General features: G+C 35.2%; 2 protein-coding genes across 2 annotated transcripts; one reads left to right on the top strand and one right to left on the bottom strand.

The window, feature by feature from the left end:
- Positions 1–748: 748 nt before the first annotated feature.
- LOC135681340 (uncharacterized) lies at positions 749–4,177 on the bottom strand. The gene is made up of 3 exons (XM_089111966.1): positions 3,853–4,177; positions 1,685–1,755; positions 749–969 (listed from the first exon to the last, which is right to left on the bottom strand). The coding sequence occupies exons 1-3, from the start codon at positions 4,143–4,145 to the stop codon at positions 923–925; spliced, it is 411 nt and encodes a 136-aa protein (XP_088968092.1). The 5' UTR covers positions 4,146–4,177; the 3' UTR covers positions 749–922.
- Positions 4,178–8,570: 4,393 nt separating this feature from the next.
- Positions 8,571–18,211, top strand: LOC135681336 (guanylate kinase). The gene is made up of 9 exons (XM_065195760.2): positions 8,571–8,784; positions 10,893–11,006; positions 13,764–13,805; positions 14,341–14,437; positions 14,953–15,016; positions 15,865–15,939; positions 16,120–16,204; positions 16,420–16,505; positions 17,131–18,211. Exons 1-9 carry the CDS (start codon positions 8,577–8,579, stop codon positions 17,149–17,151), a joined length of 792 nt encoding a protein of 263 aa, XP_065051832.1. The 5' UTR covers positions 8,571–8,576; the 3' UTR covers positions 17,152–18,211.
- The last annotated feature ends 162 nt before the right edge of the window (positions 18,212–18,373 follow it).

The raw sequence follows: 18,373 nt of genomic DNA, 5'->3' as shown, positions 1-18,373 counted from the left end.
CAGTATGCATAGCATGGTGATCAAACATTAATCTAATAATCTATCAGCGAGCCAGTGCTTGAAATGTATCATCAGCATGTTTTGCTGGTGACAATAATGATTTCCCGCCCCCAAGAGTAAGTGATAAATGAACACTGAAAATAATTAAGCATAAAAAGCAGATGAAAGTTCGTTATATCGAGCGTTCGTTATAACCGGGGCTCGTTATAACGAGTTTGTTAGGCAGAATCCAAGGGACCATATATTTAGTTCGTTATACTGGGAAGTTTGTTATACCCGTGGTTCGTTATATCGGGATTCCACTGTAGTAGAAAACGAAACAAACCAAAAGGTTAATGTAGCTTTTGCCGCAAAGTTGTGAAGCCTTCTTTGTTGTCTTCTTTGCTTGACATCCAGCATTAACCCATAGTCTACGCATGCACTCCATCGTTCAGTTTAGTTCCATTTCTTTTATGCAATATTTTGGCTTAATCAACATTTTTTAGGAAAATGCCAAGGAAACCTGTCAAACCTGGCAATGAAAACTGAAACCGAGTCTCCTGAAAAAATGGAAATACACCCAAAACCAATTTCACAAGCACATGCTATTTATCACGTGAAAATGACGTTCACTTGTTTGGTTTTTTCCTGTGTAAAATCAATTGCATGTGTGTGGGCATGGCCATGTGTCTCTGGGTATGGATTTAAAAATACTGGGTGTAGTGATACAAGACTTTGTCAAACAGAATAATATAGAAATAGAAATACAGACAACATCAAACATTCTACTTCATCATTATTTTAATTACAAATACTATTTATAGAAACTTAACATCATGAGAATAATACACAAAGGTTACATCTGATGTGAGGCAATTGAAGCATCATAAATGAGGAAATACAGATGACTCAGTGGATGCAAATGTTCTCAAATCCACATCTGCTATGCAGGCAATTTACTTGAATCAGATTCAGCTGTCACTTTTTTTTCTGTAAAAAGATCGATAGCAAGTTTAAATATCAAAAATCCATGAGTCAGATACCTTGTTCAAATTTACAGAAAAATTTAAAAGCTACATAGCAAGGAAAGAAAAATGAAATATTGCTAAAGATTAGAAATCTCCCCGAGATTCATAACTAAATTGCAAGAATTCAACCATTTTGGAAGAAACTGCTTTTGAGATTCAATTTCTTTGGATTCAAAATTCTATCATAAAGTTATGCAGTGAATTTTACATCAGTAAAACGTTTAAGAACTGGCGAGAACAACAAACAATTTAAAAAAACAAACTCTTCTAATAGGTTGACTAATAGATGAGAGAGGAGAGATTTAAGAAATAAATTTAGCAACAGAAAATTACTGGATTTGAAATACACTCAATGCTGGGAAAATATATACAAAAAGAATTATTTTATTTATTGTAAGAATTTAGTAATTTGATTATTGAACTAAAGGAAAGCAACATTTAAAAAAGTCCTCTAATGAGCTACTAGTTAAATGCAAACAGATAAAGAAAGTATTTGATACTTTCACCAATGCTTTCAGGTTTCATGACTCAATTCTTCATGAAAGTTGCCTGAACCTAAATTAAAAGGCTTAGATGATTTTATCTTTTGTTTCATTATCAAATTTATATGAATTACTAAGTACTGTTTAAAAATTTGAAAAAAAGGTAGCAGATGAAGGAGCAACTTAAAAACAAACCTTTATTCCCAAAAACAATCTTGAATGAGATTACAGCAGCCAACATAGTGATTACAGCAGTAGCAGCAATTCTGTCAGACAAAATTGATTTGATATGTTAACAATGAAATGATAATGTTGATGATGCTAAGATGCATGCAGCAGCAAGTCTCAATGAAAATGGACAGTGTAGATGCAGAAATTGACAAAAGTGCATGTTTCAGATTGTCAGATCAAATTTGAACCTGTGTTTAACTTTCTTCAATCTTCTAATAGGCTGCTTAATTCTTCCCTGTGATGAAGTATGCAATTTTAGGAAAATACTGTCATGATAATAATAGCTCAGCACCAAAGGAAACAACAAAAATGGCAAGGTTAATAAAAAATGTTTGAGTTATCAGGCTTTCAGTAACTCATTTTTTGGGAAAAATAAAACACAATGAAATAACCAAGATCATAGGCTAGAGAAACGACTTCTTGGTAAAAACTAAATCTGAACAGCAACCCAAAACTGTGCACTTATTGACAACAAGCTGCTCCCAGTATGTTATAAAATGTCTTTGGTATAGCAAAACAAAGCAACTATCAATGCTATCTAGGAGCCAGGAAATATGAAGGTTGCTTTGTTCTGCCATAGGTAGAGATAATTTAGGCTTATTTATGAAAATTTTGGCTGGCCTTTTTTGAAACATATGTGTGTAGATATTGGTTAAGACCTGTTCACTCAATACTGCTTAAAAATAAATACCACACAATATTATACCCAGGGCACAGTGGTGTAGTTCTATGACAGCTCAATCCCCATTATAGCACCAAAAAAGAGCCAATTTCTACTTTTGCTAATATTTTTGCAACATTTTGCACTCCCCCTAAACATGCTTTAAAGGCAATTGTTTTTAGAGGCTTGAAATAGAGCACTTTGAGTTTTCTAGGGGCTCGTTTTGTGGAGCACCTTCATTTTGCTTAGAGCAAGGCCTGTTGGAGATAAGAAATGTTAAAATTATCAGAGTGTAGTATGGCCCTCAATGTGCAACTGACATATGGCAGCCAGTTTGGTATGGGTGGCATTGATTACTAAAATCCCTTATAATGGCAGGGCAAGATGCCTGGTCATGGATTTGGGGTTAGGCAACTCTGAGGAATTGCTTGGTGCAAAGGAAACAATATTTTGGACGTACACTAGCAGTGACATAGCTTGACAGCAGTGACTAGCAGTGACGTACTCCAGTCACCAATTCCTGAAAATTTTTTAGCACCTTCACTACCAACTGCCCCTCCTTCAATTTGGCGCTGGATCCATCCATGAATCCAAAGTGTTTTGAACAAATTACACTGTTCCACCTCCTTTGCCAAGGACTGGGCCAGCAGATGTACCAACCTGTGATTTACACGCACCAGCAAGTGACAATAACTTAACAACAAAGAAATCATAAGAACCTCAGGCAGTGGCTTTACAATAAAACAAAAATGGTCAATTATGAAGCTGACCATGACTTCATTCAAAGCCTTTTGGTAGAAAATTGGGAGCTTTCTAAGAAAATGAGTTCTATTTGTGCTCTACATTGTGGTTCAAGAAGGAATTGAAAGGGTTCTAGGTATTCAATTATGAAGGTGATGATGAAATCAGACACTTACATTACCATGCAAGACCTTGGTGGGAGTGAAATGTTTCTACTTAAGCTTAATCAAGATAGCTATTATTTTCTTAGCGTTATGTTCTATTTAGATGAAATATCTTTTTGTTCTTTTTTTAGAAAAATTCCAAATAAAGTTTAAAAGTCTTGTTCATCCTGTAATAGTTTCTAAAATGAAATTAAATTTGTTCTAGCATACAAAATTAAAGTATAGGACTAAGAATGTTAAAAGTAATGATGTTATAATTATTGAGGTACTTTTAGGAAACGATGACTATTGAAACTTTCCGAAGCGTTAAGAAACTTTAGTAACTCAACCTCCACGCCGATCATCATTTCTTATAAAAATGAGTGTATTTGCTAAATCTTTTTAATTTGAATTTGGAGAATCTGCTGCGAAAAGTGAAAGGGGTAGGGTATTGTATTTTGATGCTCGTGAGGCCTGAGCCTCGGAAAAGTGCAGCAAAAAAAACAGAAAAATAATCATGAAATTTCCGACGAAGATAAAGTGCGAATAAGATTAGTTCTAGATAATTTTAAAATTAAAAAGTTAACCTTTTTTCTGCAGTAGAGAATGCACGAGAAGTTTTATTAGCAGGTGATTTTCTATGAGCTTTGTCTGGCTGTATCCATAAGGGAGGCCTTGGAACATTCTTGAGTCTATCTTCCCAGTACAGGTTGTATGAAGTGGTCTCATGTCCATCTTTCCTCCGAGGTTTATTTGGTACTCTCTTTATTCCTCTTTCGGGTATAAGAGCTGTGCATCTGGCACAAATAAGGAGGTTTCTTACTTCATGGGACAGAATCTGGCTCCTTCTAGCATGCCTTGCAAATAAGTTGGCAGCCATCTTTAGTATAGCAGCAACAGCCACATAGGAACATGAAACGGGATGTCCACTGTGGGGGTACCTCATTATCGAACAGTACATCATTGTTAAAAAAGACTCCCATTGTAGCTAGCGGGGGTGCAGGGGGAGGGCGGAGTGACACCCCAATTCTTCATGAGTAGGTTGATACTCTAAGGTCCTTAATAGAAGGGGGGGGGACGCTTATTAATTTTTTGATTTTTTTCTGACCCCCCCCCCCGGAGCTTAATTAATTTTCATATGCAGTCATTCCTATCCCTTATTTCACTTGTCCTTTGATCTTGCAGGTGTGAAATTTCTGTAAAGTTTCTCTTAAATGAAGAGGTTGCACTGTACAAAAGTTTTAACATAGGAAAGTAGTGACATCCTAAAAAAATTACATAGGCCTGACTGATGTACACAATGATAATTAGCCTGCTCATTTTAGTAACACAACAATACATTATTACATGGTGATAATTGTCATTTTTCTATCGATTTTATTCAGAAGAAAATCTCCTCCTTTGACCCCAAAAAAGAATTATCGCGGGATTTCTCAGATTTTTCACATTTCAGACCCCCCCCCCCCCCCCCCAACAATGTGCAACTCTAAATTTTCCTTAAACCCCTGCGGAGCAGATTTAAACGGGACCGTAATCAAGAGCCATGTCTTTCATTTCCTAGCACTATGAAAATACACAATCTTAACGTGTAAATCTTCAACCAACAGAGGTGGATTTTTCATCTCATATAAACTGATATAGTCCCATGACCTCACAAAGGAAAGAGAGGGATACTCTTCGCAGCCTGAAACAAATACCAAACAATACATTAAACAAAATGAATTGCTAAATCCCTCTTCCAACCTACTATAAAATTCAACCTCCCTTTTTTTTCATCAGTTTATGAAAGGAACTACAAGGGCAGAGATTTTCTAATATCATATAAAACAAATAGTACATAGAAGTTCTAAGCGCTAAAGAACAACCTTATTATGAGAAGACATTGAAATCGTTGAAGTTATTTAAGATATTTTTGATGACATTAAGAAAGTGGCCAGGTGTTAAGGGGATGGCTTCAAGAGAAAGGAAATGTTTACGGTGGACCATTGTGCTCTTCTTGCAAAACCGAGAAGTACAGTAATGTGGAGCAAGTGAGTTAAACTGCAAATTTAACAGGAACTGCAGGGATCCAGCAACACCGAGAAACCATGCCCTAACATGCAAGCTGATGAAGGGAGCATCTCAATTTCTTCTATGGATGTAGGCAGGGGCGTAGCTAGCTGGGGCTGTAGAGGGGTGTAACACCCTCAATACTTTATGAATACGTCGGACCGTCGGTAGATCTTCAGTTTGTCTACACAATCCTTAGTTTGTCGGTAAAATCATCTATCAGTAAGTGAAATAGCACCTAAATTCTTCTCCATCCATTTCTTCGTTGGTAAATTTGTCTTTTGATGACCGTCCACCCCCCCCCCCCCTAGTCTGGAAGGTCACGCGACGCCAGTTTGAAAACTACTAAATGAAAGGGCACGTGACAAATGTACCTTCGAGAATTGCAAAAAGTCATACCCCAGTTGAAACTTGATGCAGTTTATAGAGCACTGCAGAGCCGCACTAACATTTTAGGGCTCCCGGCCCAGGCATATCCGGGGCCTCCATATCAACAAGAGTGAAAGTACGACCGTTTTATTTTTAGAAACTGACATGAAAGAAATTTCACGAGCCATTGAAAAATTATTTGGAAGCTTATAGCTTTGCCTTTGTAGCTACTAAAGAAATCATTTGACGAGTCGAACAGATACATTTTTTCTATGCATATGAAAAATTAGAATTTTTTGCTCAATTTTTATAATAAGTATGCGTCTTTAATCATAAAAAAGTCGCAATTTTTGTACAACCTAAGGCGTTACTATATGCCCAGAAGGGTGGGAAAATTTTCAAATATGAGTGAGTCCAGTTCGCTGGAAAATTTACTCTTTAAGTTTACGGTAAACGTTTTCTGGATGAAATCATCCATTTTTCGATTTTTCACATTCAAGTAGCCGAACTTTCAAGGCACACAATGAAACGAAATTTGAATCAAACAGAAATTTTGAAAAATGGAAAAATCACATGTAAAAGAAGGTTTCCATAACTACTTTATCAGAACTTTTAGTTGAGGCCAGAAAATCTCTTGACCTGTTTAGCCGATTATCGTACATCTCATTTACATGCGGTTGTGGTCGCACATCTCATTTACAATATCGCATGGCACATCCATGTATCCAATTTTCGGCAGTGTTTATTGCTTATTGATCTTAAGGCTTCAAGTTACTTGACCCGGATTACACTGTGGTTTACGAGTATACCTTGCAAGTGCGACCAGTAAAGTCCCGTTTTCTCCGAACTTACAATTCCTCTACATACAGGAACGAAAAAGCTATTTTGTACCCAAGGAACCAATCGAATGGCTCAAAACTTTGCACACGGCCAGGTCAGATGTCGGGTAAGCAAAGCATGTCTCAAAAATGTTGTATTTGCTCTGGTCCGTCTTTTATAGCCAAATACAGCTATTCGAGAGAAAAAAATTGTTTGCCGATTTTTGACAGGGTTCAGTTTCAAGTGAAGGAGGAATTTGAAGAATCTGAGACATTCTTTCGTAGCTAAGGATCTGCGCTTTCTGCTGATGTAAGTCAGATTTTTTACCTCAAACGCAAGGGTACAAAATAGGTTTGGAAGGTGGTACACTCATTTGAACAATGAATTTGCCTGGAAAGTATCATTTTAAATCTTTGCCAATTATTTTGATATGATTGGAATCACCACATTCTTGTGCATCGAATGATGTAAAGTTTAATCTGATTCGTTAATAGAAGTTTAATCTGATTCGTTAATTGAAGTTTAATCGTTAAATAGTTTTGCTTTTAGGAAGAGAAAACCAAATATCGTGTCAAAAACGTTTACCTTAACCTTAAAGCAATTTTGCCAATGCAATATACTTGGATGGGTTTTCTTCAGATAGGGACAAAATCTCTCACATCCTGTTGTTGGGACAAAGTCCTGACATGGAGAGTTATTGGGACGGCTTGGAGTTGTGAATGAAAAAAAAGTCCAATAACTGAATTTTTATCACGTCTTGGGGCAAGGTACATTGACATTAATGCTGAAATTGCTTCTAGCGAAAACCGTAAGGGAGGTAAAGTACAGTAGTTTCTTGTGCTTCAGCGTTTTGTGCTTTCTGGATGAACATTTCAAAATCTGTTTCAATGTTTTTGTCGAACATATCATGGTTATCATCCATTTCTTCGCTTTATCTGTCGGCAGGTTGGACCATTCCATCCTCTCTAGCTGGTCCAAAGATTTTAAATATTTTCTTTCTGTTTGCCCTTTTCTATAAAATCTTGGTAATTTTTGCAATATAATCAAAAAGGTCTCCAATAACGTTCATGTTTCTGATGTTTTCTTATAACAAGGTGTTGTTTTTAGTACTTGAAGCCTTGTATAAACTATGTTTGTTTATATTAAGTCTAGAATGATCTGCTCTTTCAATTCCATTCATAAAATAAGTGGTAATGTAAGAGGTTGTATATTGTATATAGTTTTTGGCAAAGACATTTGATAATTTCACATAACTTGATAGGTGTATTAGGTTGTGAAGAGCATCCTTGTTATCTTTTGTGAAGATAGGGTGCCATGGCACTGCTTATAAAATGGAACCATCCTTGACCTTGAACCATCCTTGAAATATCAATTCTTGAAGCTTGCATACGTTGAGGTTGTGCAAATGCACACTGGTAAGAAACTCGTGCAAGAGAAACCCTTTGATACTATATTAAACTTTCGAAAAATTCTTGGGCCCACCGTGTTCTTAGATCTTTCTCACGAACCATCAGTCTGGGGTTCTATATATACAAATAGGTCAAAATGCGGCTTTACAAATCAGGACAAAAAATTAGCTAGGTTGCAACTAAAATTGAGTCACTTCTTAGCCCCTCTTTCCCCCACTTTTTTATGTTCAAAATGCTTCCCGTTTATTTTCAAATCATTTATAGTACCCCTTTACGAGCAGAACCCATGCTTCCCACCCCCCACTTTTTTGGTAAGCAAAAATATTTCCACAGAGGCCCTGTTTTGGAGCACTAAATTCAAGTTTGACAAAGCCTTACCTGGAATGATGCATTATCGTTAAAAAAACAAACACATTGATTTTGAGCACTAGTCTCTCTTGGAATTAATTAAAAGTAACAAAATTATAACTAAAATGTAAACCATTTTAAAGGGTTTAATGAATTGAAGCTAGACCAAAGTGCGTGGTCGCAAAAAAATTCTACTCGCTTCGCGCGCAGGGGGCCTCGTCTCTCGCTTTTGCCCAGGGTTTCCAAAATCCCTCGCGCGGCTCTTGTGGTGATTACAATGTTGTTGAATTGAATTAGGAAGTTGCCTAGTGTCTGGTATGCGCATGGCAGCAATTTGCCTCAGCAGTATAGCAGGTGTGTCGGTCATGGAAACGTCTATTGTTTTGGGAAGACACGTAACCACATTCTTCAATCGTTTTCTATTCAGAAAGTCACAATCGAGTTCCCCGAGCCCGGCACCATTTTCTTATATGAAAACATGCAACAGCTTACGTCTTCTTAGATATTATAGAATTCAACCCAAAGGTAAGGTTTTTAGGTTTTAAAATAAAATCTTTGTATGGAATTGCATTGAAGTAAGTTTCTCCAGAAAGGAATCGCGGTTATTGGACCATACCGGTCCCGCTATTACTTGTAAAACAAAGATTTGTTTTTCTTGTACTAGTATCACATCCCTCGATTTAAAAAACAAATTAAGAAAGTTCTTCAGGCCGTTTATTATTTTTTTCTTGCAATTCGGAAACTCCGAGCATTTTGTTCTGGTGATAACGCTGAACCTAATCATTGATCAATGACATCTTCTAGCACTTTCTATCCATTAATCTATTATTTCTTGCACTTTGAGCATTATACCGATACTCGGTCCTGCTCAGTATCGATGTAGAAATAGAAGTAGAACCTTCAGTACCACTTTCACTTTGTATCCTAAAGTTAAATATTTGTGGCGGTGGATAAATAGTTAATTATTTGTTAAGCTTTTGTTTATTATATTTTGAGATTTTATCAAAATTTTTTAGTTTGCACGTTAATCTTTAGAATATGTCTCTCGATTAACACATAATGAATTTTTGTAACCAAACCTGTAAGATGGACTTGCACATCACGTCGATTTATTTGCTGCGATATGCAGATTAGCTTGCTCTGATGGACTGAAATGAAAGTGAAACCTATTCTTTAAATTGCAGAATTTCATAATCACTGAATGTTATCTTTTTGTTCATTGTATAAAGAAACAACAATAGCTCAATAATTACAAACAGCAATTTTCTTGAATTAATGCTTTCTTACATTAATTATTGCTTTATTTTTTCACTTTTATTATTTTGAAAAAATAGGAATTGTTCTAGAAAGGTTCTAGAGAGAGAAATATCCTGTCAAGGTTAAAAAATTGAAGTCATTATTAAATTTTCAAGCATTATTAGGCATCAGGTAGCCAAAAGCACTTCTCAACACAGTTTGGTTTCCAGTGGATTCCAATCAGCCAAAATCCTTGTATTTAATTTGTTTATATAAGATAACTTGCCTCTTCCATAATTTGTTTGTGTTTGTATAAGATAAAAGCACCAGGTTCTAAGATAAAAGCATTGAGTGTAATCATAAAGCAGGTTATAGCTGTATGCCAATTAGCAAGCACATTTGAAAAACAACAAAGCATCCACAATGAAAGAAAATAAAAACTCCTGAAATTGTAGGAGTCAATGTCAATGTCCCTTGTAAAAGGAGTCAATGTCCCTTGAAAGAAGAGTACAAAGCATGTAGTATAATATGCAAGACTGAGATATGGAAAACATCAAGTGACATTGACCAGCTTATCAACTGAGCAAAGATCATGCATTGACCAACTAAGAATTGTTTTAAAGAACCTTGTTCGAACAATCTTCAATCTCTAAGCACACAATTATAGCCTTCTGCCCTTAGATAAATTGGCAAACTTATATCTCTGAATTCTGACATATAAACAATTTCTGTTTCATGGTTACCATCATTAGCATGTACAGGCAGTTAGAACTTTTCCACATTTCAAAAGTACAAACGCCTAAATATAGAAACCAAGAAAGTTGTCTTACAATCACACCCAAAATGAAATGAATAACAATTCTGTTTAAGCATCAAAGCATTCACAGCTTTGTCTAATTAAGATGGACACCATCAAGCAATGCATCTGAGTGATTAAGTGAGGCAGATAAATATTCTATTTCTCATTGCAGATTTCAAGCATAGAGGTTTTATCTAAATTTTAATTGCATATGACTAATTTTCTAAATAACATTGTAAACTTACGGATGTGCTTATGTTATGGTAACGGTACATAAACCACACCTGCAAGAAATTAGTGGAACTTTTATTTTTATATTGTTTTTCTAAGTCTCACAGTATTCTGCCCTTTTCCATTAGCTTCTCCCTTTGATGGCCTCACATTTCTTCCCTTTTTCTACTTATTTTCACCTAAGAGAATGATTAATTTTGATATTTTTTTTATATAGAAAACTTTTGCCATAAATTGCTCAAATTGAACTTAGCATGTAGCATCATTTTCTTTTTCTTCATAGAAACATAAGATAAATGCTAGCTTTCCCACTTTCTTTTTGTTCTGTTGCTGCTTATATCAAAGTGATTTGTTCATTTTTTTGCAGAAATGCCTCAATCAAGATCAATTGTTGTTTCTGGTCCAAGTGGATGTGGAAAGTCAACAATAATAAAAAGGTTGATGAAAGAGTTTCCTGAGAAGTTTGGATTCAGTGTATCTCGTAAGATATATCAATTTACCATCTTGAAATTTAAGTGTTCTTTTTTGTTATTAATTTTTCAAATGCTTTCAAATCATTAATTCCATCAATACTCTATAGACTCTACACCATCAAGTCAAAGCCTTTTGTATGGTACCAGAATAATGTTAGGATAGGCAGTGAGTAGTATCTAGCTTAATGCTAAACCAGTCTTTCTAATATGAGGTGTGCGAAACATCCACATGCCAAATAAAGATCCTCGTGGGAAGTTTAAAAAAGTATTAAACAACCTTGAAGTTTGAAAATATGTTTCGAAGATTTCTAAAGTGGCAGGAAGTCGAAGTCACCATATTCAAAGACAATTCTATTGGTTGGGAGAGTATCAAAGTATTCCAAATGAGATTCCCATAAAGCTTCACAAAGCAGTTGCATATTTTACAATTGTCATATTGTCATGAAAAGTAGCATGATCAAACAGTAAGACAAGCATCCCTCTATATGAGGATCAAAGATTTTTCTCCAAATCAAAGGAAAAATGTGGATATTTTTACAAGACCTAAAGCTATGCTTCATCCAAGAGAGATTTTGAAATAAACAGAAACAGTGGCACAATATTTAGCCTTGGGAAGGGGGCTGAGAATAGAGTTTAGTATCAGGAGGAACCAACATTGTTGGGTCTGATGTAGAAGAAAATTTTTGCAATTAAGCCTTCAAGAATTGCTAAAAATGCATCTTGCAGACAAACAATTTAACAAAATATTATATGGCTCAGAAAAGACAATTCAATGTTTCTCAGCAAAACATTGATTATCAATTTTTAGGTAAAAATTGGGAAGGGGAGGAGTCATGCTAAAACTCTAGTGACAGACATTAGGGAAAGAACAAAAATATGTGGCCTTTGGTTTAGAGTGCACATCAATGTGAATTACAGGAAGCTGTTTTGATCGAGAGAATTTTAATTCTTGAACAGATTTGTGCATCTTCTTTATCTTGACTTTTTTCAGTAGACCATGTTTACAAATTCTAAGTACAGACATTGGAATGATACAATGCTGCCTATTGCATTCCTTCTCATTTATTACACTGTTATAAAGGAAATATACTACCGTTTGAAAACTATTTGGGGGCTTCTGTTAAGAACTCATTATTATCTATTATGATCACTGCTATATACTTCTCACTAATCACGCTGTTTACTATTGTTCTGTTATATTATGCCTATTGTGTAGTTCCGGTCTTGTGACCCTCACACTTGCACAGCGATATATCTACCCTTAAGGCCAGGTTACATGATCACTTTTTACCATCACTTTTTTCAATATTGGACCAGAATTTAATGCGCTTATCAGGTGTTAATCCTCTATTATTGGAAATTTTACTCTGAACAAAAGCAGAGTAAAATCGAGTTCATCACTTTTTTTCAAAGACGCTGACAAATTCTTACATCACATAATGTTTTGATGAGAAGGGAACGGCCAAGAGTTTCGAGAAAAGAATAAAAATATGTGATTTGTGCTCAGAAACATAATTATAAGCAGAAAACGAAAGAATATGAATAATGATTTGGAGTAAATCAAAGGGCAGCACATTACAGAAAAATGAATGGAGTTTAATAAAACACACTCATTTTTTATAAGAAACCATCCTCGAAAGTGAGTATCCCAGTTTTTTGAGGCTCACAAAATCCCAGGTAGCTGGGTTAAAACCAAACTAGGTTTTTCTGTGTTATTGCAACAAACTTCTGCCACTAAGTCATGTTGTCAAGTGCAAGTTGAATTTTGCTGATGGCTGTTCTTTTGTAGGCAGAGTGGTTTCAATCATTTTACAAGATAAAATTTGTTAGCTTGTTTTATCGTTTTCTACCGTTTTACTTTTGAAAACAGAGTATGAAATAAAAAAAAGCAAACTGTTATTCTAATTGATCTATTTACTAACTTATTTATGTATATATTTCTATTGTTTGTCTATCATTTGCTTTTATTTAGTAAATCACTTTCTGTATCATTACAATGTATTCATTTTTGAAGTGTAAACCTGGCTTACTTAAAAGACTCAGGTATAAGGGAGACGCACATTTCTGTTCAGGAAGTAAAATTCTACCAATCAATACAACATCATCCCTTATTTCCCCAAAGTCTGTCACTAAAGTTGAAGCATTAATCTTCGCCTCCACAAGTTTGCCCAATAATCAATTATCTGTGTTCTTCTGAAAAACATTTTTTCTTGAGTTAACTAATATTTTGTGAATTTTAATCTGGGGTTTGCTTTTTTAGCCTTTCTAGAAGGTACAATTTCAAAAATTTTCTTTCACGTAGGACCCATGGTGGGTCCTCCTACATCACTAAACTTGATCCTTAGCACCCAATATTTTTTGTTAATACCTACTATAAGCAGAAAGTCTTAAGAAATCCAAAGATCTTGACTTTAGTTTTTTAAATCGTTTTCCCCTCAACTGTTTCCATAACACATAGCAAAAAATGGTTGTGGTGCCATGACCCACTGCACACTCTGCTGACCCCCCCCCCCCCCCCCTCGCACCTAATCAACATTACAGATTTCAGCCCTGTGGTGATGCAAGCATTCAATACTTCACTTGGACAAAATAATGCACACAGGCAGTGCAGAAACATTTTCATTTATGATTAGTTAGTTCTTTGGCATGAATCCAACCAAACCATTGCTAAAAAGGTTGAATGTATTTGCACTATAGTGTATTTCAAGTGTGGCCTTTATTCAGAGCAAAGAAGTCTTTATTAATTCCTTTCTTTGGATTTCTAGATACAACAAGACTGCCAAGACCAGGAGAAGTACATGGGAAAGGTACGTTATCTTATCAGCTTTTTGTGCTCTAGCAGGGTGCTCAAACTTTTGATCCTGCTTTAGGCTCCAAGAATAATGTGTCCACCTTAGGTATATAAGTTGTGAGTGTCCTTGTAAACTTCCTCTGGACTACAGACCTCCCTAAAAATCTTTTGTGCCTGTGAGCACAAACTGTTTTGCAAAAGGGTGCCTGCAAGATTTTTTTCATATGTAATAAATAAGATATAAAATTGTTTAAAATAAGAGACATAATGTAAGGTTTAATGATGCAAAGATCAATAAATTTTCAGAGAAATATTTTCATTGGAGCAACAAATAGCTGTTTGTTTTATTGTTTGATATTGTTTGATACTCGAATTAAGGATACTTTCAGCTTTTTTAATGTTTAGACCTTTAACAGCAATTTCCAACGTTGTCTGGCCAGCATGCAGACTTAGTCTGGCCAGCATGGTTTGCCTGCAAGCACCGCACACACATTTTGTGCTGGAGTAGAATCAATGGAAATAGCTTTTATGGTGTTTCTTCTTTGCTTTAGATTACCATTTTACAACTAGAGAGGCAATGCAGAAAGAAATTGATTGTGGAGAATTTTTGGAACATGCAGTTTTTAATAATAATTTTTATGGAACTAGGTAAGGAACATAAGTTTTTTTGGTGAGCCATTAACTACCACTCATATTATCTTTTCTAAGCTTACTAAGAATTCTCATTTTGATCAATTTAAATTGACTAGAATTTGTGAATAACTGTGTGCTTCAATTTCTTGTAGATTTTGAGTAAAGAAAAAGCTATCTAATTAATTTCAGGAGGCAAACCGATTTTATCTGAGGAAGTGACTTATTGTAGTTTTAAACTATCAAAAACTATTCTCTTAGGCTCATTTCTCATTGGCACTGGCACTTCAAGTTCGAGTCTCACATCATTTTCAATTTGCACAGATTATGTCTGGTATAAGAATTTCACTAGGGAAAACAGATTGCTAAAAAGATTAAAGTCTGTGGAACATTGGCTATTCTTATGTTTCAAAAACCTTTTGTAATTTTGCTTTGACTTTCTTATCAACCATTTCAATTCAATGATGACAAGGCTTGGCCTTTGAACTATAATTTACATAGACACAGGTTAAGCTATTGAAAATAATTTTTAGCAAACGCGCAGTTCAAGATGTATTTAAAGAGGGGAGAGTTTGCATCCTAGATATTGACAGACAGGTAAAAAACTGAATATATTTGTGATTTGCAATTTTATTTACACTTTGTTTTACTGTAGAAGCTCTATTGAACTCCATGACGGGCTTACTTATTTTTTCAGTACCAGAGGGGGGTTTACTTATTGTTCAATTTAAAAATTTTATAAAAATGCCCTTATGCATGTTTTGTTATGAAATGTCAAACAGATGTTCGCGGAAAACTTCACTAGCAGCTTCAAAAGGCTCTTAAAATTAAGCAATTACGATGTCCTCATCTTTATCAGAGTCACTAATTGATAGCGCTGGGACATCTTCTAAGCAAATTTTGACTGACTTCCAGGCGCAAGTAAATTTTAACATGGGCCATCATGATCACACCCACCAAGAGACCCACTTGATGTGCATGTTTTCTTTGTTTAACATCAGGGGCTAAAGAGCAGGGGCTCAATAAAGAGGGGGGCTTATTTCAAATTTTTTCTTGATAGTGGGGCTTAATAGAGCTTTTACAGTATTTTTATTTCAGTTTGATTTTATGTGCCATTTTCAAAACTTTTATCACTAGTTATAAGGTATACAGCCTACCTTGTAAGAATGATAGATAATAAGTAGATTAATAGTTAGTTATAAATACAATTCAGTTTTATCCCTATTTCAGTATTTTAGAGATTATTTTAGCAATTTTAGTTAAGAGTAACTTCAGTTCACATTAATATCTTTTCGAAAGCACTGAATGATTTACCCGTTAGTTTGATATTTTTTATAGAAGGTGATATTCTCTAGGAACTTTCTGTTTTTTGAATGTCACAAGTTCTTTCTTTATTATTTTTTTCATTCACATGTAATGAAGTCAAGTGATATTGTCCTTTCCAGGGTGTTATCAGCGTCAAGAAAACTGATTTAGATTGTGTATTGGTATTTGTCAAACCACCAAGTCTAGAAGAGTTGGTAAGAGTTGCAACATTTGTAGCCAACCCTGTATTCTGAGAAGTTAATTGAAGGAACTTTGTATTTTTTCAAACTTTTATCTTTTCTGCCATTTAACAAAAATTGAATTCAGCTTTGAATGTTGTCTTGTACATATGGTAGGAATTGTCACTCAAATCAGAATTTACAATTTTCAAATAGGAAAAAAGGCTTCGTGGACGTGGTACAGAAACCGAAGATTCGATACAACGGCGTTTAAACACATCGAAAGAGGAATTCGCGTACGGTACGTGCAGTTTGCCCGCGGTTCTGCAAAATCATGCATCTTAGTCGATAAATGAATCTTTGTTAATTTGAGGTCGATCTCCTCTGGCTGCGTCTCTCCGATTTAACGTCAAATGATGCTTTCTTCTTTTTATTCTCACTATTTTTTAAAGTCAGTACTTTCATCCCTTTTCTACAAATTTTAGCTTAAGTGTTTTTATATTCTGTTTGTTGTAGCGGAGATACCTGGCTCATACGATTATATTTTAGCAAATGATCATCTAGACACGGCCTATGAGGAATTTAAATTGATTATCGATAAGGTAAGTAGTAATTGCATTTACAGCTATTCAATAGTGTTAAAAGCGGCATTAAATTTCTGAATATGATTTTAATGCGCCATCCGGTTTTTGCTGCAGCCGTCCTTAGAGATAACTAACTATAAGAGCCCTCTAATAAATATGATAATAATAATAATAATAATACGAATATTTATACAGGATAAAACACTTCAGCGAATTATCGTTGTTATCACCGTGTGTCCTGTTAAACATAATAAGTCAAATGAAACTCTCTAATAAAATTTCCCTATACAACTTTTCAATGAAATCAAAGGCTAAATATATTTGCAATGGTCTTTTGAGCTGTTTTAAGTGTTCGATTAGGCCCCTGGTTAGTTCTGTTATCCCTTGACGACAAGTGCATTGCTTTGACCGTAAGAAACAGCAATAATACGCAAACAATGCTTATACAATGTTGTAGACCATGCTATCTTATTAATGAAACTCTGAGATGTTTTCCCAATATTTCAGTCATAACTCTGCAAATGAAAAATTTTTTTAAATAATTTTTTGAGTGGAAAAGAACAAATTAGTATGTTGCGTGACATAACGTGGCTAGCCCCACTTCTTGTGTGTGATCTTTATGTTTGCTTTTTTTTATTTCTAGGAAGTGACAAAGCTGTTTTAACACACCGCATCGCGCGTAGTGGACTCACAGACTCCTTGTGTTATGAATTTTTACCACAGTGCTATGAATAGGTATCAAATAATTGCCCTAGGTATACTTGTATACACTGATTATAGGCACTGATCATAGGCACTGATCAAGGGCACTGATCATAGGCACTGATCATAGGCCCACTGGCCCTAGCAAATGTATCAAAATTTGCGTAAGGCTACCCACGCAGTATCTTTTAGTAATGTAATGTTATTTGTCGAAGTGATGTTTATTGTCATTAGAATTATTATCTATTTGCAACTATTCGTTTATATTTTATCCCAAAGCAAATCGTACAAATATAGCTATTGCCGCCAACCAGTAGCAACAGCTATTTTGTGATTAACTAACTCTAATTCAATCCCTGTCACAGACCACATGGTTCGTTGCATATCGATTACTAAGAGCGAGAAAGTTAAATATAATTTTTAATTTTTTAATTTTTAATTGATGGAATCTTGGGTCAGTTGGCTAATGCAGGGCCTCCGACGAAGGGAGGGGGGCATGACTCCCAACTTTTTTGGAAAACAATAGAGCTTTTTTCAAAATCCTTTGTTATGATTGTTAAATCTTCCTATGCCCCCCCCCCCACTTTCCAACCTGCGTCGGAGCCTATGTAATACTTGGCCACGCATGGCACGTACTTGATATCTTGATGTTTATGGGATTAGTCAAATTGTTTTCAATGTTGAAACCAGTCAGCTAACGAGAAGACATCTTAACCAATCAAAATTACTGCACGTGCAAATTCATTATTGCTTCAGGCGTTCAGAGAGATTTAACTTTGATTTGCAACGTCCTATGCAGGCCAGGTGATTCCAGTATTGTTATCTTTTCTAAATGAAATGATGGTGACCCCGAGCATGGGCTTTAAATGCTTTTATTTTGTAAAATTAAGAGAAGAAATACAAACTGTTATAAAATTTCTTTTGCCTGGCAAAGTAATACTTGCACTTAGGATGCTCCTGTGAGCAAATACTAGCTTCTAGAATGTATTTTGCAAAAGGTAATAATAATTTTGTGTCTGCCATTTTTGTCCATTTTTCTTTAATGTTGCTGCTGGAAAATTAAAGATTATCACGTCTGGAATCTGATAGAATTCAAATCATTCTCAACGTTTACAGAAAAACACTTAACTGCTTCGACTTTGAGAAAGGGTTCCAGCCCCTTGGCCCCAAATGTCTGACACAAG

This window comes from Rhopilema esculentum, chromosome 12 (genome assembly GCF_057945365.1).
Source record: "Rhopilema esculentum isolate cy_ngs chromosome 12, ASM5794536v1, whole genome shotgun sequence".
NCBI classification, from domain to species: domain Eukaryota; kingdom Metazoa; phylum Cnidaria; class Scyphozoa; order Rhizostomeae; family Rhizostomatidae; genus Rhopilema; species Rhopilema esculentum.
The sequence above is the reverse complement of the archived record's forward strand: the minus strand, read 5'-3'. Positions and strand labels throughout refer to the sequence as shown.